The sequence below is a fragment of the Bubalus bubalis genome, chromosome 14, assembly GCF_019923935.1.
Source record: "Bubalus bubalis isolate 160015118507 breed Murrah chromosome 14, NDDB_SH_1, whole genome shotgun sequence".
Classification (NCBI taxonomy): Eukaryota; Metazoa; Chordata; class Mammalia; order Artiodactyla; family Bovidae; genus Bubalus; species Bubalus bubalis.
The window spans coordinates 71402151-71428857 of NC_059170.1; the positions used below are offsets into that span (position 1 = coordinate 71402151).

Consider the following 26707-nt stretch of genomic DNA (forward strand, 5'->3'; position numbering starts at 1 on the left):
AAATGTGCAAGCAAAAGCTAAAGTAAATCAATTATCTTTGCACTTCGTCTCTCCTATTTGGCCATCTTAGTAGACACAGAAAACAGTTTAAGAAATAGAGGTATTTTTCAATGATTGTTAAGATACACGGTGATGAACCCCAGTTGGTATTCTCTTTTCCTCAGACATTGACTGTCGTCTCCTATTTCAGACATTCCAATGGGGGCAGACAATAATAAACACACTCATGGACCTCCCACTTTGATTGAAAAGAGGGCTACCATTTTTCCATATTTGATTCTGCTTTTTAAACAATGAAATAGAGCAGTGTAGATATTTTTGGAGACCCAGTCGACCTTGACTCTTCTGTTTCACACCCCCATGTGATCTGTCGTGAATCCAGTCCATATTGAATCCAGTCCATATTCTCAAGATCTGACTAGATACCATCATGACCGTGCTCATCCCGGTCGCCATCAGGTCTCCCCACTCTTTGGGTGGATTTTTAACATCTGAAAACATTCCTGATTGTTGCAAGCTAAGCATCCCTCTTGCTCACTTATCCCTGAATTTACTTTGTTCTTTAAGATTCTTAAGCTAGTTTCGCCTTTGACAGTTGACGTTTATACGATATCAGACTCCATCCTGGGGACATATCTATATCTCCTAACATTGTTTATGAATCAGAATAACACTTTGAGCCTGACTCCCGACTTAGGAGTGTGCATGTCACACTGTGACCTTCCATGCATTAAATACTTCTCAACATTTATTCTAAAAGATAAGGACTTTGGATAAGGCTGGTGTTTATACTAACTGGACTTACTTGTTTCCCTCCCCCATCTTTCCTTGTTTTTCTTTTTTCTTTTTCTGCGCTATTCCATGAATGTAAAAACAGATTAATTAAATTGGAAATGAATGTGTAAATTTTCAAGATTGGCAGCTTGAAAGGTTGTGAAAATGAATGTCAACTAAAAATATGGAGGGAGGTGGTGGATTTCAAAGGCAGGGATTGCTCTTTTTAAAAAACACAGAATAGGAGCTTTTACCACTGTGGTCCCTTTAAAAAATTTTTTTTGAGAGAGAGAAATATTTTTTTAAAGCCTTGCCCTTCCCCCCCATCCCAAGTCACTGGCAAGGGACAGAAGACGCCATGATTGCCTCAGGGTTGTCACGGTTCACTTCCTGCGGTGGTGAGAGAGGTAACTTTCTCTTGTAATTGGATACAGTCCAGATTCTGTTAGTAAAGGAGAAGTGGAAGGCTGACACATTGTATTACTGAATTGGTTGGTGCTTTGATTATCTTTTAAAATAGAGCAAAGATGCTGTGCCTTCAACATGTTTTTATTATTGAAATAATTCATGAACATGAGTGAAAATTTAGAAAACGCAAAGAGGTAAAAGAAAAAGTATCCAGAAGTCCTACCACTCAGATAATGATTTTGATGTTTCCTAGTAAGTTTTTCTTACATTTCTTCTAGTCCTTTTCTTTGCATATTTTAATGTCAGTGTGATAATTCTGTATATAATTACAGCAGTCTTTTCATCTAAACTCACAATAATCATTTTTTCATGACTTTTTGTTTTAAATAAACTAGATTCAGTTTTCATGCCTGCATGAATTTCCACGGACTCAGCTAAGTTTCATATCATTTTCTGTTTTTGGATATAAAAGTATTTTTTTTATCCTCAGAATTATCACTAATAATGCCACTGCATCTTCATGAATCACATTTTATAAGTTTGAGGGGGTTTGTTTTTATGGGCTACATTCCCAGAAATGAAATTGTTGTGTCAACGTTCATGGACGTTTTTACTGCTAAGTTCTATTTCAGAAGAATTGTCCACTTGCACAGCCAGTAGTAAATGTTAGCAAGTGGAGCTGTTTTATGTCAATTAATTTGTATCATAAGGAAATGGGTCATCGACCCGTTTCCTTCTGGACCTGTAACAGTTGGAACTTCATACAGAATAAACACTAATTAAAGCTTAAATAACCCTAGTGGTGGAGGTTCAACAGTCTCTGATGGGAGCTTATTGCAAAATTTAATAGCCCAGGGGGTTTTGATTTCCTTTTATTTTCTTTTCCTCTCTGCTATTTTCCTCCCTCCTGGGTTTAAAACATGCTTTCCTGGCTGCAGTTAAGCCTTAGTACTTCTTGTTCTGTCTTTGTTGATTAATGAGTATAATTGACCCCTGTTGTCTCTATTATAAGAGCCACAGCAGTTTGTTTTTTAATGTAGCAGTTATTTTCTGAGCTGTCACAAAAATGCCTTACAAAGCGAGCTCATTATCAGTCCAAAGGAGAAGAATTTCAAGTGAGACAGTGAATGAAGGTCTCTTAAGAGAAGGAGGAGAAGTTGAAGCTGTTCAAATGTTCAAGGAAAGGAGTTCTGGGGGCAGGATAACGGCTTATTGCTCGGGTACCCAGCAAAACTTGGATATATCCTGAAATTAGTAGAATAAAAATCGCTCCCCACAGAGTCTTGGCAACTGGGTATAGAAGGACTGATGCAGGTCCAAGAAACTTTGAGTCCAGCGTTTATGGAGAGGATTGAAATCCATTAGAAGTTGGTGGTTATGAATGTGATAAAACACCCAGGTAAAAGTGCCTGTACGAGGAGTAGAGGTGATCTGTTAAGTTGGAAAGTTTTATCTGAACAAGATGCTAACCAAACAGAATACCTAAATTTGACGTTATTTCAGAAAATGGTTTGCTATTCATTTATAATAGCTCCCCCCGCCCCCCATTTCTCCCTTCTCCCTTTATCCCACGATCTTGATGAGATTTTCCTTTGCTCACAAACTAACCCAGAGTGCAGCAGAGGTCCAGGGAAGAGAAATGGAACGAAAGGAGATCTTGATTTTAACACAGCCAGTCCGCCCTGGCCCTGAACAAGCAGGGCCCTTCTGTGGCAGGGCTCAGCTTGTCTCCAGCTGTTCGGCTGCGAGCTCTTCTGGGGAATGTCTTGCTGTGTAACCTCTCTTCAACCCGTTGCACTCTTCTCTAGGAGAAGAGATGGAAATTCACCACAGAGGGAGGGGAGAGTGTCCTAAGTGGCAGTCATAAGTAGTAATAGTGACTCCGAGGCAGGTAATGCTACAGCTAGAGGAGACTTGGGGTTCTCTGGTGGCTCAGTCAGTAAAGAGTCCACCCGCAGTGCAGAAGGTGCGGGCTCAGTCCCTGGGTTCAGAAGATCCCCTGGAGAAAGAAATGGCAACCCACTCCAGCATTCTTGGGAAAATCCAGTGGGTGGGGTGACTGGCGGGCTGCAGTCCATGGGGTGGCAAGAGTTGGACTCGACTTAACCACTAAACCACCACCCGAGGAGACTTTGACGATCGTTTCTTCCTTTTGTGGGTTAGCAGGTAGGGAAAGTCAGGTATAGAAGACTTAATTTACTCTGACCTTGGTTCATTCCAGTCCCGTTAGAACTGGGTCTTAATCTAGTTCTCCTTCCTGGTTCAGTACTTTTTGTTAAGTGAGGGGATGTCTCACCAGCTTTTAGTGACTTCTCACCGGCTTTTAGGCGTCTTTTAGTAAATTCTTCCATTCTTATATATTCATGCAAGGATTTGATCCAAAACAGTCCCAGAGAAAATACTCGAAGTGGAAGATTACCTTGATGGTAAAGAAACTCGGCAGTACCTTACTTAAGACACATTTCGTTTTGTTTATGAATAGTCAGAAGAAAGTTGATTTGGATGCTTCCAGAAACCTCTAGTGCCAGAGCCCTCTGGCTGGAGGGGCAGCTCTGGGGGAAGGGCACGTGGAAGAACGTGCAGAGCGTCTTCATAACTAGCTGCAGAGTTCCCAGCATCTTAGGACTCTGAGACGTCTCATCTTCTTGCTTGAGGAACTGTCACTCATTGTAGGGACGTCTCAGGAGCAAGGTGGGCGGGGAGAGGCTCTGCCATGGACCGTGGGCAGGGGAGGGTCAAGGGTCAGTCCCCAGACCAGGAGGATGGCTGCCTTCTTGGTTAACCCTCACCCTCATCTTTAAAACAGTTGAGTAACTGGAGCTTACTTATGAAAAGTATACTATTTTGTACACATGTAAGTTGGAAGCAAACAGTATCTTGAGTTTCTTCAATGTGGGAATTTCTGTAGTCTCTGCAGCTGTGGGATTTAGTAACAGAATTCCCCACGTTAAGTGAATTTGCAGGTGCAGAATTTATGATGATACAGGGCAAAGAAATCAGGGGGCTTGGGTTAAGAATATACTTAAGAAATCCCTTATAGATTTATTTTATATATACTTGGACCATGAAGAGAGAACTGAAAATGATGGTTATAGGGACATTTGTACACTTTCAGTTAATCCTGATTGGTGCTGTGTTTTTTTTTTTTCTAGTTGTCTTCCTGTGTTTATAGGAAATGCAGATGACACTCACATTAAGAGATATTTTCCTCCCTACATTCAGTCATACACTCAACATTTTTTGTTATACGTTTTAAACTTCTCACAGGTCTTGTCCTGGTGGTCATGATGGGTCTATATATATATATATATAGTATAATTATGTAGCTCTCCCCACCCCCAGATGAAATGAATAAAGAAACACATTAAATTTAGTACATATGAATAGTTGGTTCTCAAACTCCTCAGCATCTCAGATGTGCCCACAAAACTTCCCCCAGAGAGGCCCACCTTCTCGGGTCCTCATTTTCCTTCCTTTTTCATCAATTCAAAGGCAATTGATGAATATTCCTCCCCCTGTCCAGATCTGTGGAGGCTTTCTTGCTACAATCTCAACTTAATCTTTTGCTGTTTGTCTTACCTTCTGCTGCTCCTTAAAGATTATTCCTCTCTAGCGGTGTTTTCTGATAGAATCTTGTGGTTTCCCTGAAGATGTCGCGATGTGAGCTCACGGGAGTTCAGAGCTGATATGGAGGCACGTTCCTGTATTCTTGCACAGCGTCCCGTGCACATGTGTTTCGTGTGACACTCTCATCTGTTCTCCCCAAAGCAGATCTTCCTCTCGGCCTGTGATGATGTGGGCAGATACCCCCCTTCATCTGATTTCAGGCCCTGAATTATGGTGATGTGGTGTACCTTACCTGTATTTGGAGCTTTACACTTTCTACAGTGTTTCATTCAACCCTCATAAGATACGATGTGTTGTCACACTTGAGAAAGAGCCTCACCTTTTGAGCGGAGCTAAAGTTGCCCCCCTTCGTACCTTAACCCTAACGCCCTGCAGCGCTCTTGTTTGGTCTGAGACGGGGCACAGTTGACAGGTTGGATCTGTGTTTTGTCACGCAGGTTACTCCGGCCAGGACTTCGACTGGGCAGACTATCACAAACAGCACGGGACCGAGGAGGCACCTCCCTTCTGCTTCAGAAACGTAAGATGCCTACTGCATGCTGCTCGTTTTCTCATGTATGTTACCCACCTTGAGTTGCACACGCTGTGTAAGTTGCTTCCTGTTTATTGACCGTGGTGGGCTTAGAGTGTCACCCTGCACCGCAGGATCCTAAACTTCATGTTGGTTTTTTTCCGCCCTTGTATCGGGTTGGGGCGATGCTGGGCTGTTGTAGCAGACTGGAGATGAAACATGTCGTTAAGTTTCTCTCTCCCCGGTGGATGGTCCAGGTTGTTACCAATCAGCAGGTGGTTCTCCTTGTGCTGAGCTTTGGGCTAGGCTTGTGCTTGGCTTGGCCAGCTGAGTCTAGTGAGCAGACAGGAAAGGGAGAGCCAGGAGAGAAGAACCTTGGTTCCAGATGCTGAGTTTGATACTGACGCATGTTACGTATTACTTCTGTCACCTTCCATTGTGGAGAACTAGTCACTCGGTGGCATGATGCCACGAGAGTGGGAAGTGTGCCCTGGTCGGGCGACTGCTCCCCCACCTTGAGCCTGGACGCTGGCAGGAGGGGGACAGATTTTGGTGCACAGCCAGCCACCAGGGCCCCAGTTAACTGTGGCTTCCCTTATGGCTCAGTGGTAAAGCATCTACTTGCCAATGCTGGAGATGCGGCTTCAGTCCCTAAGTTGGGATGATCCCCTGGAGAAGGAACTGGCAACCCATTCCAGTATTCCTGCCTGGGAAATCCCATGGATGGAGGAGCCTGGCAGACTACAGTCCATGTGGTTGCAAAGGAGTCAGCCACAACTGAGCACCTAACCAACAACAGAGTGTGGCATGTGGGATTGTAGTTCCCAGCTCAGGAATCGAACCTGTGCCCCCTGCATTGGGAGTGTGGTGTCTTAACCACTGGACTGCCAGGGAAGTCCATGGAGTATAATATTGATAAGTTCATGGAGTAGCAGATTCTCTGCTCCTGAGACATAATGTTAAATTATGTTCTTAAATTTCTTTATTGGATTAAAGTAATGAGGTACTAAATCCAACACTTTTCTGCTGTGCTTACTTTAAGCTACCTATTCAGATAGAGCTTTTTGGCACAGTGACACATGAAGTAACTGTGTGTGTGTTCAAACATGTGTACTTGCTTAGTTATAGGAGTTTCTTGTACAAAATAGTTTATAAACTATTCATTGAAACATAGAAACTGAAAAGGGATGTGAATCATCTCCACCTTGAGAATGAGACACAAAGGTTTAGCCTCATAAGTTGAACATGCATTTAGTTACGAAAGTTCATTGTTTATGCTAAGAATGAAGACCTGGCCCTCCCGCTGGGGAGTGTGCCTACTGCAGAGTGTCACGCTCCCACACCGAAGCCGTGTTTTCCAGCACGTGCTCCTAGAGCTGCTGATTCATTGCTGCCTCAGGATAATTCATTCTCCAGGGACTCGGTTGGCAGCCCTTTCTGTTGGGAAGAGCTGGCTTAATAGAGAGAGGCTCAATACTGAGCATAAATCAGAATCAGATTTGGGGAAATTAAGTAGGTTGATGACGAGGTCAGCTTGTGCTAATAAATACCGAAACACATCTGTGGCAGGGCTAGAAATCAGGGCTCCGTACGTGATCCGGTGAACTCCTACCGGGTGACGTTGCCTTTCACGGCATTGACAGAGCTGTACGGTGTGTGTGTATGTGTGTGTGTGGGGGTGGGTATGGAGACAGCTGTGTGACCAGCCAGCAGAGGACAGCAGCTGGTCAGCCTTGAAGGCGTGTTAAGTCCATTGGAGTCTTACTGGACTCTGTGCTGTGTTGATACCACTAGTCATGGAATCTACTGGCCTCATTGCCTTTCATTTAATTGTGGAAACTCTTCATCACATCCTCTGACCCTTCTGAGGCCATGCTTTCTTCCAGATGGGAGATCGTCCTTCCCCAACTTTGTAGCCATGGAAAGAAAACCTTCACGTCCCCGTCTCGTTCTGGATTCGGCAAGTTATTTCTTCTAGGACAACATGCTTCCCCCAAGGCATCTTTTTATCTGCCCTCTGCCAGCCGTTGTTCAAATGGATCTTTATGGGGAGTTAGGAGCTGTGTCCCCAGGTGGCCTCTGAGGTTTCAGGATTCAGCATACCAAGATGAGATCTGTATTAATGAAAACACTGGTGTTTTAATTAGGAATGCACTTGTTATCAAGGTGCCCCCCCCAACTTTGTGTCTGGTTGTCTGTTTATTTAATCGACAACGTGGGTATCTGCCTGGTGGCTCGTGCGTTGCATTATTGGGACCTTGCTGGACGATGTTAGCAGGCTGCACATGCTCTTGAATGGCATGCTTATTGTGAATTCATTTTTTAATCGCACATCTTGTGTGTACTAGAGGAGGGGTAATGCGGAAGTGGGTGCGTGGAAGATATTGCCCTGGGGATGTTTGAAAATCCGAGATGGTTCTGAGATGGATCGACACAGCCAAATACTTAGTAGAATAAAGTCACAGGTAACAGTTTTGCAATTGGTCCTTTATAAATTACCCTCCTGCAGTGAGCTAAAATGAAAGTAGGTTATACGGTTGTAGCTTTCCCTTATTAAGTAGGATAAAATGCATTTTAACTGACTTAAGAGACTTTTCAGGCAGACTATCAGATCATGTCATCAAAAAGAAGCTTAATACCTAATAGTCATGAACCTGGCAGGATGACTTGCAGAAAAACAGCCAACCCAGAATTTCCTTATTTCCAGAGAAACATAAAGGAAAGGAGCAAATGGGTTTCTTAACACACACATTGGATAATTTAGTTCTGGTAACATAAAGCTTTAATTGCATTTTCAACTTAACGTCCATTAAAAAAAAAACAAACATGGAAATATGAATTACCTTGTTTTCCTTCTACAAGTCACATCAAGATGTAATCTCTCTTACTTATAGGAACCTGTTTATCTCAGTTTATGTATTTCAGATTAGATATATTTATTCAATATTGTAACTTCAGATAAAAAACTTGTAAGTAGTGGGTAATTTGGGGAAAGTTTCATATTTATTTTGAAATATTAGGAGGGAGTGTTGCTTCTAGTATTGGCTGAGTAAGCTCGTACTGACTTGATCCTCCTGCAGACAGCAACTGTAAATCCTGGACGGAATACCAAAACAGGCACCTGAGAGATGTGGAGAATGAACATAAGCAGGCAGATTCTGGAGGGAGGCAGGTGCCTGGAAGAAAGGCGCACAGGAGTGCTCATCCCATTTTTTTTTTTTTTACAGACTTTTGCATTTATCTTATGGCCCTGCAATCCTTCTTTCCCTAGAGACATGAGACCTTAGTGTTAGAGACTGAATTTTGTCCCCCCAGAATTCATGTGTTACAGTCCTAATTCTCAACTCCTAATTCGAAATGTTGACTACTTGGAGTTAGAGTATTTAGGGAAGTAACTAGGTAAAGTGAGGTCTTGTGGATGGGCCTTTATCCACCATGACGTGTGTCCTTATAAGAAAAGGAGATGAGGACACAGACCCCATGCATGGCAGGAAGACAGAGTGAAGACATGGAGAAGATGGCGAGGCCTCAGAAGAAATTCACCTTGCTGACGACTTAATCTTGGATTTCTAGCTGCTAGAACCACGAGTCAGTATTTCTCTTGTTTGAGTTTCCCAGCCTGTGGTATTTGCTGTGGCAGCCTGAGCATATTAGTGAACTTACGTTCACACAAAAGCTTGTCCTTGAACGTTCGTCATGGCTTTGTTCACAACTACCAAAGCCTGGAGACCGCTCAGCTGCCCTCCAGCTGGTAGATGGATAGACAAACCGTGGTTCTTCTGTGGATACCAGTCAGCATGAAGTAGAATGAGGTGCCAGTCCTGTGGCAGCATGACTGATTCTCAAATAACACTTTGCTTAGTGAAAAAGGCCAGACTCGCAAGGCTCCCGAGCACAGCAGTCTCCTTAGATGGTGTTAGAGGAAGACGGAATTACAGTAACAGAAAATAGATCCAGTGGTCCAGGAGTTGGGGGTCCTGGAGGGATTGATTGCCAGGGTCCCAGTGCCAGGCCTCTTTGCAGGTGACGGCCCTGTTCTATGTCTTGACCGTGATTATGGCTGCATGATTGCATGCGTTCATCTGACAGTCCTGCCTTCCTAGGACATCACACTGAAAAGAATGGATTTCCCTCTATGTGTATTTTTAAAAGTGAACTTCAAAAGTAAATAAAAATAAACAAAAGGATCAAAGGGAAAATAAGGACCATTTCAGATAAAAGGAAACCGGGAGGTCAGCACCAGCAGACCTGCAGTTAGAGGGATGGGATGGGGAGGCAGGTGGGAGGGGGGTTCAGGATGGGGAACACGTGTACACTCATGGCGGATTCAAGTCAACATATGGCGAAACCAATACAATATTGCAAAGTAAATAATTAGTTAAAAAATAACAACAACAACAAAAACAAACTGGAGGACAGACGTCGTGCTGAAGGAGGTGATGCCAGGTGGAGATTGCGGCCTCCTTTCACCCTGAAATGTACCCAGTGTGATATGACTGAGGAGCACAGGGAAGAGAAGTGATTGGTGTCACAGTGATCCTGGGGTCGGAGGGATGCACACAGAGCTGGGAAATGAGAACGGACTCATCCTCTCACTCATTCGGGTATTATTAGGCACCTGCTGTGAGCCAAGCAGAGATATCTTTTCTGGGACACAAATGAAGAATGTGTGGTTCTTTCCTCATGGGTGATGGGGAAATAAGTGTGTGAACTCACCTCTCTTAGTACTATCTGTGCACTTGCATGCATGTGCACATATATGTGTGTGCATTTGCTTGCGTGTGCATGTGTGTGCATTTCTGCTGCGCCAGCTGGCTCCGCTCTCACTGAGCGTTTTCTCGTTGTGGCATCTGTTGGCTCAGTGTCCGTTCTCTTTCTCTTCCAGACATCGTTCAGTCGGGGATTCACGAAGAACATGAAGCTTGAAGCCGTGAACCCCAGGAACCCGGGCGAGCTCTGTGTGGCCTCTGTCATAGCTGTGAAGGGGAGGCTGATGTGGCTCCGCCTGGAAGGTACTCGCAGTCCTGATGGTTCTGAATCCGGGGTCCCCCGGGAGCGGGCAGGGGCCAACGGCTGCAGCACTGCCCAGTGTGCCTGCTTCACTTTCCTCGTGTTTCAGCTGTCTTAATTATTCAGCATTCTTAAATAAGTGAAACGAATCAAATGTAAATTCATTCAGAGGCTCTCGTCTTGACTAATAGTTTCATGAAATGAGATGCTGGTGCGAAATTATGTTTGGAACACAGTGGTCTTTTTACATCTCTGATTATACAAGCTAATGTCACAATTAAATTAATATGAGTCACTAAAACTGGTATTTGAGGTCTTGGTTGTTAACAGGACAGAATTACATATTTGCGTTTTAATGTGAATCATACCCTTTACTTTGGTTTCTTTCACAGATGTTTAGGTTTTCCTTAAAATAGTAATTGGACATGACTATCTCCTCAAATATATAATAAACAGAATGTAAACCTGTTGGAGAAGGCAATGGCACCCCACTCCAGTACTCTTACCTGGAAAATCCCATGGACAGAGGAGCCTGGTAGGCTGCAGACCATGGGGTCGCGAAGAGTCAGACACGACTCAGCGACTTCCCTTTCACTTTTCACTTTCGTGCATTGGAGAAGGAAGTGGCAACCCACTCCAGTGTTCTTGCCTGGAGAATCCCAGGGATGGGGTAGCCTGGTGGGCCGCCGTCTATGGGGTCACACAGAGTCGGACACGACTGAAGCGACTTAGCAGCATCAGCAGCAGACCTGTTTGTTTAGTGGTGTTTAAACCAGCAGTCCCCAGTCTTTTTGGCACAAGGGACCGGTTTCATGGAGGACGGTTTTTCCATGGACTGGGGGAGTAATGGTTGCAGGATGATGCAGGTGCCTTACATTTATTGTGCACTTTATTTCTACTACTGTATTGGCTTGACTGCAGATCATCCCAGGGGTTAGGGGCCCCTGGTTTAAACTGTTCTTCATAGCTTCATTTTATTTATAATCATCCAGATAATTCACAGAACAATACACTTCATAAGCAGAAGTTTGATTAGCTTGTGGACTTAAAAAACTATATTTTTCAGATATTATATTTTCAGTGAGGAGGAATTAAAATGCATTTGATCGTTAAGGTTTTGTCATCTTCCTGTGATTTAAAATTCTTTGGGTCTTTTGTTTGTTTTTCAGTTTCCTAGCACTTGGCAGTTATTTCAGATGTATATGGGAAAAAAGGTGTTAGAGATGAGTCATACAATCATGTTAGCTTTCCTGGTTTAGATTTTAAATTTTATGACATGGTCAACCACCATAGGCCTAGAAAGTTTGGAAGGTTATAGAATTGGTGCCAGTATCTTTATCCTCTTTCCTCATTAAACAAGTCTTAAAAAAACACTGTGTTCTTTGATAGGCCTATCATCTAATAAATATTATAGTCCAAGAGATTGGAAGGGGCAGAGAACAGTGATTCTAGCTAAAAATCCTAATTCCCAGAAAATAGTTTAAAACATAAGCATGGTTTGGGATTTCAAAGTCAATCTAAAATAAAAGGAAATTCTGAAAAAAGTGGTTGCTTAGTAGATTTACACTTCTACTAGAATTTTGGGTAGAATGGCCTCTAGTTGGAATTAGCCAAAATGTGGACACAGGTGTCATGGTGGTATTTCAGCAGTTACTGAAGTAGGATGTAAACTTATTTTCATTACTGCCTATAAAGTTGAATCAACAGCTGTTGGAAAAACAAGATCCCTTCAGTGATTTTTTGAATCCCTAGAGCTTGTTACCTAACACCATACTAAGCCTAATACTATGAGAGATTAGAGTCTTGTTTACGCAGTTAATTTGGGGGAAAAAAAAAAAAAAAGTGGTAAAGTTCAAAGTCCGTGTTTCCTCATCATTATTTAGCACATTATGGTTAGAATTCTTCGGCAGTCATAATTTATTTAGCAGTCTGCACTTCCAGAGTGCTTTACAGCTAACAGACAGCAGTTAAGAGTGTCCTGATTTTTATAGATGGAGAAACTAGCTGAGGCATTAAGATGTACCTGTGGTTTGGTTTCGTCCCTCTTAACATCTTTATTGCTTAATCCAACAGACCCTACAATGTCCCAATTCTTAAAAAGAATGATGAGCAGCGTCTAGTGTGTATTTAACGTTTTGACAGTCTTTCCTCATTATTGATCTTTTTCTTTGGATATCCACTTCTGGTTTTATAGCAGAGAAATGTAAATCAGCTCATGGCAGCTCTTGTTCTTACTTTCCTGAGTGCTTTCATTGGGATTAATGAAAATTAGTTAGCGTTAGGAAGCACGTCGGAAAATTGATTGTCCATTTTTCCAGACCTTACATATTACAAAAAAAAAAAATCTGTTGAATATTGTTTACCTGGTGTTATTGGTCAAAATTCATTCGGTCTCTTGATCTTTCTTGAATTTTGGGGTTTTTTAATTTTTTGGTTTTGTTTTGATTTTTTATCCCTCTCTGGATATTGACTTTTGAAAGTGACAGCAATCTTAATGGCACTTTATTTCTCATTATCTCAGATTTTTCTGTGTGTATTGTTTTCTTTCCTCAGTCCTGGAGACAAAATGTTAGAGATTCACTCTTTTCACTTTAGTACAGTTAAATTATTGTTAGGATTATGGTGATTCTTATTATAGACAGTTTATGTGACAATTTATTGTGTACTTCATACCAGTTTATCATTTTTATGTATTAAATTGATTTGAAATATTTTCAACTCATAGCTAATTGACTTAAGTTCAGGTAATTGAAATGATCATTTTAGTTTAGTGTTTGACTTCCCTTAAAGTCAGGTAGTTCTTTAAATGCCTCTACAGGAGCTAATGTTGAAGAGGAAGAGAAGAGTCAAACACATGAGATGAGTGTAATATTATTTGGGGTTCATATTTGGGAAGAATGTCAAGTTTTCAAAACCTGCTGTCAGTGAACCAGGGCAGTTGCTGATGATGGGGTTTTGAGTTTGGGAGAGGATGTTGTGACGCTTTCTCGTGTGTTAATATCTGCTGTCAGTTAGCATCTCTAGCATTAGCAGCAGTTATTCATGTTCTGGGCTTCCCTGGTGGCTCAGTAGTAAAGAATCCACCTACCAGTGCAGGAGACTCAGGTTCCATCCCTGGGTTGGGAAGATCCCCTGGAGGAGAAAGTGGCAATCCAGTCCAGTATTCTTGCCTGAAGAATTCCACTGGCGGGCTGCAGTCCACGGGGTCGCAAAAGAGTGGGACACAACTTAGCGACTAAACAACCGCGGTTCATGTTCTGTGCATTTACATTCAGTTATAATGTCTCGTGTCGTGGCCCCACACACTAGCTCACAAGTGGTTACATCTGCATCTCACTGTCCAAGTCACATTGTATTTATTGGCCATCATTTTCTCATGGGACATGTAGGGTGTGGGTGTTCTCAGAGTGTGTTAATTTTCTCGAAGAAGGTTGACACCTTTGGATTGCCTTTCTTGGTCTTTCTTATTCCCATTATTACACTGTTTTCCTCCCGTTTCAAAGAGGTGTGGTATTCCACATATTTTTGGTTGTCGGGTGAAAGTTAGGTGTTTCAGCCTTTTAGCTTAGGTAGAAAATACCTTTTATGTTACAAAAGTACTATGACCTGCAGGCTTCATTTCCACTGGGGTATTTAGCTCTTTCATTGTTACCACTACAGGAATTTTTGTGGAGAGCTTTAGAACATGAGCAACAAAACCTGGTTTTGAAATTGGGAGCCCTGTTAGAAGTGAAAGAAAGTTCTGGGTTAACATTTCTGCACTTTGAACATGGGGAGGGAATGGTGGCCCACCCAGTGTTTGTCAGCTGGGGGTTTCCCTTCAGGTTTGTTAAAAACAAGCCTACAGAGAACAAAAAGAAACAAGGATGATCCAGAGGTCATCAGGTCTGTGGAGAAGTACCAGATTGCTTAATTCGAACCATCAACTTAGGTTCTTACTACAAGCATCTCCTGGACTTTTCTCTTTGCTGCCCTCTGAAACAAAATCTGGAGAGAATAAAACTTTTCCACAGTCAGTACTAGCAAAACATACTGCAAACATTTCAGCCTCAGTCTGCTCTGTGTAACACTTTGGATGGGAGCTTTTTGAAAAGCCGCATCCTTTACCATGAACCTCACACCCTCACTGACCAGCGCTGAGCACGCGGGGCCTGGCCCGGACGTGGTCCTGGTTCCACAGGTGACGTCCAATGCAAGCAAAACCTGTCTTTGCCAATTTTCACAGAGCACAATACTTGTATGTGAGTTCACACACACTTTGCTTACTCAAGTCTTGTCGAATGGATACGAGGAATAAAAGCTGTGTCCCTCAGCAAGAAAGCGATTGAAGATATGAGCAACCCCTTAAGCACTGCTTTTTGCTAATCGCGTGTTGAGGTAGTGAGATATTTTCTACTCATCAGCTGAAATTCAAAGTCTCCTTGGTTGGTTTTTGCCATGTGCCTGGCTCAGTTCCGGTAAACCGCCTTCCCTCATAATCCGCAGGAGTCCTAGGCAAGTGCCAGTTCCCGGGGCTGCTCCACTCACCCCTTCTGACCCTGGGAGCAGGGTCTGGGAATCTGCATTTCATCTCACCCTCCCCAGATGATTCCTCTGGATGGGGAGTTTGTCAGGGCCTCTCGGACCGCAAATGTGCCAAGAAACTCAGACTAGATTAACCTCTTCTGTCTAGAAGAGGTGAAGAAAACTGCCCTTTTAGGCTTTCTCTATTATGATCAAGTCAGGTGGTTGATAAGTATTTTGCAGAGACTTGCAAAAAAGAGACGAGGGAAAGTGCAAATGTGAAGATAATTATGTTTCCCACCAGTGTGGGTGGATTTTAAATCTTTGAAAAGGGATATGGGCTGCTGGAGCCATTTTGGGGAGAGGCTGCTTTAGCAGATGGTTGGGTATGTGTGTATATATATGTCTGTGTGTGTGTATATATATGTGTGTATATAGGTATATGTATATATACATATATATATGGCTGTGTATATATATATATGTATATAAGGGTGTGTATATATATGTATATGGGTGTGTATTTAAGTATATATATGAGTGTGTATGTATAGGTATGTGTGTACATATATCAGTTCAGTTCAGTCCCTCAGTCATGTCCGACTCTTTGTGACCCCATGGACTGGAGCACGCCAGCTTCCCTGTCCATCACCAACTCCTGGAGCTTGGGCAAACTCAAGTTCGTCATGTCAGTGATGCCATCCAACCACCTCATCCTCTGTCATCCCCTTCTCATCCTGCCTTCAGTCTTTCCCAGCATCAGGGTCTTTTCCAGTGAGTCACTTCTTCATATCAGGTGGCCAAATTTCAGCATCAGGCCTTACAAAGAATATTCAGGATTGATTTCCTTTAGGATTAACTAGTTAGATCTCCTTGCAGTCCAAGGGACTTTCAAGAGTCTTCTCCAACACCACAGTTCAAAGCATCAATTCTTTGGCGCTCAGCTTTCTTTACAGTCCAACTCTCACATCCATACATGACTACTAGAAAAATCATAGCTTTGACTAGGTGGACCTTTGTTTGCAAAGTAAAGTCTCTGCTTTTTAACATGCTGCTAGGTTGGTCATAACTTTCCTTCCAAGGAGTAAGCATCCTTTAATTTCATGGTTGCAGTCACCATCTGCAGTGATTTTGGAGCCCCCCAAAATAAAGTCAGCCATTGTTTCCACTGTTTCCCCATCTATTTGCCATGAAGTTATGGGACTGGATGCCATGATCTTTGTTTTTTGAATGTTGAGTTTTAAGCCACTTTTTCACTCTCTTCTTTTACTTTCATCAAGAGACTCTTAAGTTCTTCACTTTCTGCCATAAAGGTGGTGTCATCTGCATATCTGAGGTTATTGATATTTCTCCTGACAGTCTTGATTCCAGTTTGTACTTCATCGAGCCCAGGATTTCACCTGATGTACTCTGCATATAAGTTAAAAAAACAGAGTGACAATATACAGCCTTGACAAACTCCTTTCCCAATTTGGAACCAGTCTGTTGTTCCACACCCTGTTCTAACTTGCTTCTTGACCTGTATACAGATTTCTCAGGAGGCAGGTCAAGTGGTCTGGTATTCCCATCTCTTTCAGAATTTTCCACAGTTTGGAAAATTCTGTGTGGAATCGATCCACACAGTCAAACACTTCGGCATAATCAATAAAGCAGAAATAGATGTTTTTCTGGAACTCTCTTGCTTTTTCTATGATCCAGCGGATGTTGGCAATTTGATCTCTGGTTCCTTAGCATTTTCTAAATCCAGGTTGAACATCTGGAAGTTCACGGTTCATATACTGTTGAAGCCTGACTTGGAGAAGTTTGAGCATTACTTTGCTTGCGTGTGAGATGAATGCAAGTGTGCAGTAGTTTGAACATTCTTTGGCATTGCCCTTCTTTGGGATTGGAATGAAAACTGACCTTTTCCAGTCCTATGGCCACTGCTGAGTTTTCCAAATTTGCTGGCATATTGAGTTCAACACTTTCACAGCATCATCTTTCAGGATTTGAAATTTCTCAACTGGAATTCCATCACTTCCACTAGCTTTGTTCATAGCAATGCTTCCTAAGGCCCACGTGACTTCTCATTTCAGGATGTCTGACTCTAGGTGAGTGAGCACACCATCGTGGTTATCTCAGTCATGAAGATCTTTTTTGTATAGTTCTTCTGTGTATTCTTGCCACCTCTTCTTAATATCTTCTGCTTCTGTTAGGTCCATACCATTTCTGTCCTTTATTGTACCCCTATTTGCATGAAATGTGCCCTTGGTATCTCTAATTTTCTTGAAGAGATCTCTACTCTTTCCCATTCTGTTGTTTTCCTCTATTTCTTTGCATTGATCACTGAGGAAGGCTTTCTTATCTCTCCTTGCTATTCTTTAGAACTCGGCATTCAAATGGGTATATCTTTCCTTTTCTCCTTCACCTTTAGCTTCTCTTCTTTCCTCAGCTGTTTGCAAGGCCTCCTCAGATAACCATTTTGCTTGTTTGCATTTCTTTTTCTTGGGGATGGTCTTGATCCCTGTCTCCTGTACAGTGTCACGAACCTCATTCCATAGTTCCTCAGGCACTCCGTCTATCAGATCTAATCCCTTGAATCTATTTGTCACTTCCACTGTATAATCATAAGGGATTTGATTTAGGTCATGCCTGAATGGTCTAGTGGTTTTCCCTACTTTCTTCAATTTAAGTCTGAATTTGGCAATAAGGAGTTCATGATCTGAGCCATAGTCAGTTCCTGGTCTTGTTTTTGCTGACTGTATAGAGCTTCTCCATCTTTGGCTGCAAATAATATAATCAGTCTGATTTCACTGTTGACTATCTGGTGATGTCCATGGGTAAGAGTCTTCTCTTGCATTGTTGGAAGAGGGTGTTTGCTATGACCAGTGTGTTCTCTTGGCAAAACTCTGTTAGCCTTTGCCCTGCTTCATTCTGTACTCCAAGGCCAAATTTGCCTGTTACTTCAGGTATCTCTTGACCTCCTACATTCCTACTGGACTCCTTGCATTCCAGTCCCCTATAATGAAAAGGACATCTTTTTTGGTTGTTAGTTCCATATGTATATATGTATATAGGTGTGTATATATGGATATATATATATTTATATGGTGTGTAAATATATGTATGTGTATGCATGTGTATATATATGCATGTATATTATGGGTCTGTATATATATGTATGTGTATATATGGCTGTGTGTATATATATGTATGTATATATATATGGGTGTGTATATGTATAAGACTTCCCCAGTGGCTCAGTGGTAAAGAATTCATCTGTAATACAAGAGACACAGGAGTCACAGGTTCAATCCCTGGGTCAGGAAGATCCCCTGGAGGAGGAAGTGGCAACCCACTCCAGTATTTTTGCCTGGAAAATCCTATGGACAAAGGAACCTGGTGGTCTACAGTCCCTAGTGTTATAGAGAGTTGGCCACGACTGAGCATGCAGGTCCACACAATATATATGTTTGTGTGTGTGTATTTATATAGGGTATGTGTGTGTGTGTGTGTGTGTGTGTATATAAATAATGTATTTGTATATATATATGGGTGTGTGTGTGTATATATATATGTATATATATGGGTGTATGTATGTATACATATATAGATGTGTATATACGTGTATGTATATATAGGTGTGTATATGTATATATATGGGGTGTATATATAGGTATGTGTAGATGGGTGTGTATATATGTATGTACATATAGGTATGTGTATAGATAGGTGTGTGTATATATGTACATATGTATACATATGAGTGTATATATATGTATGTGTACATATATAAATAGGTGTGTATATATATCAGTGGGTGTATATATGTATGTAGATATGGGTGTATGTGTATATGTACATGGGTATATACATGACTGTATATGTATGTATATATGTGAGTATATATATGTATGTATATATGGGTGTATTTGTGTATGTATATATGGATGTATATATGTATATACATGGGGTATATATCCACATATATATGTATATATGGGACAGGACCTATGTTCTTGCACAGCTGAGGAAGGTGGCCCAGGAGGTGGGGGGCACTGTCTGTGAACAGGCTTTGGAGACCGCCAGTCAGCTACACAGGTTCTGGGTGGGCAGCAACAGCCCTGGCTCTGGTTTTCTTAAGCAATATGGGGATGTTGGGGGAAGAATTTGGTGGAGGCTGAGGAGGGAGATCTCCTCCCTAGAAGGCTTTGCACTAGGAACCAAAGGCGAGTTTGGGTTTTCAAGCTGCTGTTGTGCTCGGTGTGACTTCTGACTGGCCGTGTTGTCATGAACCTCCCTCAAATGCCTTCCTAGGCTCCAGAGCAAGATTGCTTGAGTTTGAGCCCTAGATCCCCCTCTTACCAGCCGTTTGATGTTTTCCTGACTCTCAGTTTGTTGTTGCTGTTCAGTCACTAAGCCATGTCCAGCTCTTTGTGACCCCGTGGACTGCAGCTCATCAGGCCTCCCTGTCCCTCACTGTCTGTCCGAGTTTGCCCGAGTTCATGTACACTGAATCGGTGATGCCGTCCAACCATCTCATCCTCTGCTGTCCTCCTCTCCTGCTCTCAGTCTGTCTCAGCATCACGGTCTTTTCCAAAAAGCTGGCTCTTTGCATCAGGTGTGAACATTGGAGCTTCAGCTTAGTTTACTCATCTGTAAAATGGGAGTGAAACCATCTGATCTCTTAGGGCTGTGAGGATAAAACTCTTTGAAAAGTACCTGCATGAGAGTGAGTGTCCTAAGAGTTCACCATCCATGGCTCTCTCCCTCCACTTACACGTTTAATCCCATTTCTGTTGTTTTCTTTTTGATGGTTTCCTATCCTATGTTGCTCTTGTCAGCTAGTTTTGCTGTGTGTTGATTCCTTAGGAGTTCAGCTCCAGGGCTGAGATGAGTGAGGGCTTCTCTGAGATCTTGCTCTGTGGGCAGCGTCTGCAGGTGGACGGTGCAGAGTGGGTGCTGGGCGGGGCTTCCAGGATGCAGGTCCTGCTTTCTGTCTTTCAGTGCTCTACCTTCTCACTGCACACTTAAGCCCATCTGACATTGGTGTCAACACTAGACGAGGTTAGGGGCTTCCCGGGTGGCGCAGTGGTCAAGAATCCACCGGCCAGTGTGCAGGGGATCCTTCCCCTGCAGAAGGAAATGGTAATCCACTCAGGTACCTCTTGCCTGGGAAATCGCATGGACAGAGGAGCGGTGGCCCAGTGATTAAGGATCCACCCTCCATTGCAGGCGATGTGGGTTGATCTCTGATTCGGGAAGACCCCACGTCACGTGCCTTTTGTTGGGCAGTTAAGTTTGTGGCCCGCAACTACAGAAGCCCAGACACTGGAACTAGAGAGTAGGCTCTCCTAGCTGCAACTGGAGAAAGCCCATATGCAGCAGTGAAGACCTAGCACAGCCAAAAATAAAATTAAAAGCAAAATGATTCTTAGGAAAAGAAATACATGAATGTTTATATTGTTACAGAAGTGTGTATGTTAAAGCACACTAATATGATGTGATGTCTGAGCTAGCAGAGCATTTGGGAAGAAGTAATCTATAAAGTTCACGTTATACTCCCTCCTGAAGTACGCCTTTGACCTTGAAAATCTGATTTGTACCTAAACACATCTCCTATTTGTATGTAGTAGATGAATTCAGCCTGTTAGCAAAATTGCTGAGTAGCTAAAAAATAGGCTCTATCTTTGTATTTTTCTGAGCCTGAAGATGAGGGAGTGCCCTGTGTAACAGGAAACAGCTCAGTGACTCTTTTCATTGGCCCGTCTGCTGAATCCAGTGCCCTTCTCGACAAGAAAAGATCAGTTTTGTATTTGAAGCTAGTTGGGGAGTTTCTTTAGCTTTTGTCTGTTTTGGCAGTTTTGTTTGTTTGATGATTTCTTTAGCAGATTAGTTAAATGTTGGTTGAGTCATTGAATGCAGGGCGGAAATGCTTTCTATTCATTCAACTCTGTTGAAACCTAAGCCCTATAAACCTGCTTGCATTCTTGTAGGTTATATATCTTTCAAATTATTGGAGAATTCAGTGAAAAGGAAGTTAGGATTGATAACCATAGTAATGACTTTCTCTGAGAACACATCAGAAGTTCAGTGTGATGACCGGAGGTGATAACATATGTGTATAAGCATCTGCTGTCAGTGTTCCAGGCACTTTGTGTACACCAAAGTTAGGTTTTAGTGCTAAATCTGGTACCTGGGTTTGTCATATAATGTACTCTGGGAGCCAGTGTCGCTGAAATAGTGAGGAGATTTTATGTTTACTGGTATTGAGCTTCCAGAAGCTAAGTTTTGGAGGGAAAGTGCGATTCGGAATTCATCAGATGATGTGTGATAGCTTGGTGTGTGGTGGAGTTTCTAAGAGTGTTAACTTTTGTTTTGATTCCCAGTGAAGAAACCAAAAGCACAGCCAGATTAAGTGGTCAGGGCCAGGGGGTCACTCCATTAATAGAGCTCTTTCTTATATTTTGATTCTTGGTTCAACAGTGTCTTTCCTCAAAAGGTGTTTTTAGAGAACTGTTGATTTGGTATAGAATTTCCTTCTCTTCACTAGTTTGCAGGCTTCTAAATTTATCCTCTCAGGAACCAGAGTTCCTTGGAACCTCTGCTCATATTGTATCCAGATCTTTTCTCTCAGAGTCTCTCAGCTGCTATGCCAACTTAACACAAGGCATCATTTTGATTATAATATGAAGGCAGATCCCCACCAAAGAGACACTCCTGCCTAATGACTTCGTGTCACACGGCAAGAGTCTGAGTTCAGAAGAAATGACGTGGTCACAGGACAAAGGAGCATGTCCCCTAGAGAATTGTGCTTTGATGCTCACTGCTTATTACCAGCGTCACTGAACCCTCCCAGTTCCTTTTAACCGGAACCTTTAACTTATGTTGGTTGAAGGTTGACCTCTGCTTGGTGTTGGGTGAAGAATGTCTTGGCCCCCACCCCACAGGCTGGACTACTTACTTAGCTTCAAAGCCATTTTTAGGAAAGAAGGATGCTTGTCCTTCACTGGGGACAAGGATGTGGTTGTCCCCAATCATCCTTCCTCTTCCTCTGGTTTTCAGGGGAAAGTATCTCTTTTCCAAGCCCCCCTTCTTGTGGATCCCGTGAACTTTTGCTACTGGACCTATCTGGTGCTTGTATCTGTCATAAAACACTGTTGGCTTTGGGTTCAGCTTTCAGAACAGTGTCTCCCCGCTCCCCGCTCAGAGCCACTCTGATTCCCCCTCCTTCTGTGTCTTTGTTGTTAACACCTGTCCACACCTGTTGTCTCGACTCCCCGCAGGCCTGCAGAGCCCGGCTCCAGAGTTCATCGTGGACGTTGAATCTATGGACATCTTCCCTGTGGGTTGGTGTGAGGCCAACTCCTACCCTCTGACTACACCACACAAGACAGCCTGTGAGTATTGCTCCACTCGGAGTCTAGCTGGGCATATCTGGGACTTAGGTGAAAAAATAGGCAATTTGGTAAAGAGAGCAGAGCCAAACTGTAAAAATCAAAAAATGTTCTCAGTTTTGCACAGAAGAGCAGGACTTTTGTCTCATTCATCCTGTAAGCGTCTGCGTGAGATGAATGTCTGCAGGCATTTCCCAGCTTGCAAAACCAAGTCACAGTGACAAGGTGGAGATGAGTGTCTGGGATCTTTACTCCCCGTTTGTATGCAATTCATGAAAAAGTTTACGCTAAGTACTATACATTTGTATGATTGTATCTGAGAAAGTACTTATTCTCCTAAGGTTTACCCCAAAGGTTTATCCCCAAACCAATCATAATTGGTTCCAATAATTCACTGACATAGATATAAATACTTAACTATTCCTGGCAATGAAGAGATAAGGCCAAAGTGAAAACAGTGCCCAGTTGTGGATATAACTGGTGATGGAAGTAAAGTCTGATGCTGTAAGAAACAATATTGCATAGAAACCTGGAATGTTAGGTCCATGAATCAAGATAAATTAGAAGTGGTCAAACAGGAGATGGCGAGAGTGAACATTGACATTTTAGGAATCAGTGAACTAAATGGACTGGAGTGGGTGAATTTAACTCAGATGACCATTATATCTACTACTGGGGTTAGGAATCCCTTGGAACAACTGGAGTAGCCCTCAGAGTCAACAGAAGAGTCTGATATGCAGTGCTTGGGTGCAATCTCCAAAACAACAGAATGATCTCTGTTCATTTCCAAGGCAAACCATTCAATACATAGTAATCCAAGTCTGTGCCCCAACCAGTTATGATGAAGAAGCTGAACTTGAATGGTTATATGAAGATCTACAAGACCTTCTGGAACTGATACCCCAAAAAGATGTCCTTTTCATCATAGGGGACTGGAATGTGAAAGTAGGAAGTCAAGAGATACCTGGAGTAACAGGCAAGTTTGGCCTTGGAGTACAAAATGAAGCAGAGCAAAAGCTAACAGAGTTTGGCCAAGAGAATGCACTGGTCATAGCTAACACCCTCTTCCAACAACGCAAGAGAAGATTCTACACATAGACATCACCAGGTGGTCAATAGTGAAATCAGATTGCTTCTATTCTTTGCAGCCAAAGATGGAGAAGCTCTATACAGTCAGCAGAAACAAGACTGGGAGCTGACTGTGGCTCAGATCATGAACTCCTTATTGCCAAATTTAGACTTAAATTGAAGAAAGTAGGGAAAACCACTAGACCATTCAGGTATGACCTAAATCAAACCCCTTACGATTATACAGTGGCAGTGACAAATAGATTCAAGGGATTATATCTGATAGATAGAATGCCTGAAGAACTGTGGACAGACGTTTGTGACATTGTACAGGAGGCAGTGATCAACACCATCCCCAAGAGAAAGAAATGCAAAAAGGCAAAATGGTTGTCTGAGGAGGCCTTACAAATAGCTGGGGAAAAGAGAAGCTAAAGGTAAAGAAGAAAAGGAAAGATATATCCATTTTAATGCAGAGTTCCAAAGAATAGCAAGGAGAGATAAGAAAGCCTTCCTCAGTGATCAGTGCAAAGAAACAGAGGAAAACAACAAAATGGGAAAGACTAGAGATTTCTTCAAGAAAATTAGAGATACCAAGGGAACATTTCATGCAAAGATGGGCACAATAAAGGACAGAAATGGTATAGACCTAACAGAAGCAGAAGATATTAAGAAGAGGTGGCAAGCATACACAAAAGAAATATATAAAGAAGATCTTCATGACCCATTTAACCATGATGGTGTGATCACCCACCTAGAGCCAGACATCCTGGAATGAGAAATCAAGCGGGCCTTAGGAAGCATCACTGCGAACAAAGCTAGTGGAGGTGATGGAATTCCAGTAGAGAAATTTCAAATCCTAAAGGATGATGCTGTGGAAGTGCTGCACTCAATATGCCAGCAAATTTGGAAAACTCAGCAGTGGCCACAGGACTGGAAAAGGTCAGTTTTCATTCCAATCCCAAAGAAAGGCAATGCCAAAGAATGCTCAAACTACCATACAGTTGTACTCATCTTACATGCTAGCAAAGTAATGCTCACTGTTCTCCAAGCCAGGCTTAACAGTACATGAACTGTGAACTTCCAGATGTTTAAGCTGGATTTAGAAAAGGCTGAAGAACCAGAGATCAAATTGCCAGCATCCATTGGATCATAGAAAAAGCAAGAGAGTTCCAGAAAAACATCTATTTCTGCTTTATTGACTATGCCAAAGCCTTTGACTGTGTGGATGACAACAAATATGGAAAATTCTTCAAGAGACTGGAATACCAGGCCACCTGACCTACCTCCTAAGAAATCTGTATGAATGTCAAGAACCAACAGTTAGAACCAGACATGGAACAAAAGACTGGTTCCAAATTGAGGAAGGAGTACGTCAAGGCTGTATGTAGGTTGTCACCCTATTTATTTAAGTTATATGCAGAGTATATCATGCAAAATGCCAGGCTGGATGAAGCACAAGCTGGAATCAAGATTGCTGGGAGAAATATCCATAACCTCAGATATGCAGAGGACACCACCCTTATGGCCGAAAGCAAAGAAGAACTTAAGATCCTCTTGATAAAAGTGAAAGAGGAGAGTGAAAACGCTGGTTTAAAACTCAACATTTAGAAAACTGAGATCATGGCATCCGGTCCCATCACTTCATGGCAAATAGATGGGGAAAAAATGGCAACAGTCAGAGACTTTATTTTCTTGGGACCCAAAATCCCTGCAGATGGTGACTGCAGCAATGAAATTAAAGGATGCTTGCTCCTTGGAGGAAAAGTTATGACCAACCTAGACAGCATATTTAAAAGCAGAGACATTACTTTGCCAACAAAGGTCCATGTAGTCAAAGCCATGGTTTTTCTAGTAGTCATGTATGTATGTGAGAGTTGGACTATCAAGAAAGCTGAGTGCCAAAGAATTGATGCTTTTGAACTGTGGAGTTGGAGAAGACTCTTGAGAGTCCCTTGGACTGCAAGGAGATCAAACCAGTTAATCCTAAAGAAAATCAATCCTGAATATTCATTGGAGGGCCTGATGCTGAAGTTGAAACCTCAGTATTTTGGCCACCTGATGCGAAGAACTGACTTACTAGAAAAGACCTTGATGCTTGGAAAGATTGAAGGAGGGAGAAGGGGACAACAGAAGTTGAGATGGTTGGATGGCATCACTGACTCAATGGACATGAGTTTGAGCAAGCTCTAGGAGTTGGTGATGGATAGGGAAGCCTGGCATGCTGCAGTCCATGGGGTCGCAAAGAGTTGGACATGACTGAGAGACTGACCTGAACTGATTCTTGGCATTAAATTACCAGTGAGATTTCAACTGGACTTTGAAGGGGGCATTACTTTACATCCTTCTGATCACAAAAGTGCCAAATCAAACCAATATTAGTAGTCAGAATAACCCAGCATCCCATACACACAGACATGTACTCACAAACACACCACTTAAATATATACAAGTGTGTGTTTTAATGTAAATTGTTGTAGGTCATTATCCTGAAATGGTAACCATTTAAAAAAATATTCATTTATAGATATGATAATTCATTCATTAATAAATCTTAGCATTTATAATTCCACCCTAATGTGTCAACAGTAGTATTTAAAATTGTGTGTCCTTAAAGATAAGGCTTTTAATTTTTTGTGAAGTAGGTTAGATATTTCTAATGTTTTCTTTATTACTTTGTATTCTGGCTAACTTCTTTTTAGCACCCTCCCGTAAGGTTCATTTACCCAGATGCTCAGAACATTGCTGTAAACAGAGTTCCCTGCCATCACTGGCCTTCTGCTTCCTGAGGTTGAGAAATTTTGAAGGACACAAGAGACTTACCAGTACTCACCAAGAGTCAGATGGGGTTATTCATGTGAATAAAGTAGGGGCCCAGGCTATAGACAGAGGTGGATTCTGAGCGGTTCTTTTGCCCTGTACCCAGTCCTGCATACTGAATCTCATCTGGTGACAGTTATGTCTTGCCCTCAATTTAAAATACTTCTAAAATTATAGCTTAGAATAATGATTTCAGTGTTGAGGGCCGCCTTTGTCTTTTATTCTCACTTAAAATGTCTTGGGTCCTTGGCTCTCAGCCCCCACAGCCCTGGGCAGGTCACCGCCGCCCCCACCGCGCCAGGCTCTGCGGGTTTAGATCCAGGCCCCTGTGCCTGCTTGTGCCTCAGACAGACATTCGTGTCCTGACCCTCTCCCTTCCTCCTTCCCTGGCTTTGGGAGGGGAGGAGCGTTTTGAGTTTTTCTGGGTGAAAGCCCACACAGATTAAGGTGAACACAGTGACGCTTCGTCTCTGTTCCCCAGCCTGTTGTGTTTGGCTTCTCATCAAGACATCACACAATTTGAGCATCTCACCCTAATGAACAAAGACCGACTTAGGCAACGTAGTCTACACACTCATCTTTCCCTTTAGAGATCACAGAGTTTATACTTTAT

The 26707-nt window shown here is 42.5% G+C and overlaps 1 protein-coding gene across 6 annotated transcripts in view; it reads left to right on the forward strand.

Moving 5' to 3' along the window:
• Positions 1-26707, forward strand: part of SFMBT2 (Scm like with four mbt domains 2) — a 177521-nt gene that overhangs the window by 116485 nt on the left and 34329 nt on the right. For all 6 annotated transcript variants that reach the window (XM_025264501.3, XM_025264506.3, XM_025264500.3 and 3 more), the window contains 3 exons: positions 5247-5329; positions 10206-10332; positions 22099-22212. In XM_025264501.3, coding sequence (XP_025120286.3) covers positions 5247-5329; positions 10206-10332; positions 22099-22212 — 324 coding nt within the window. The remainder of the gene's footprint in view (positions 1-5246; positions 5330-10205; positions 10333-22098; positions 22213-26707) is intronic.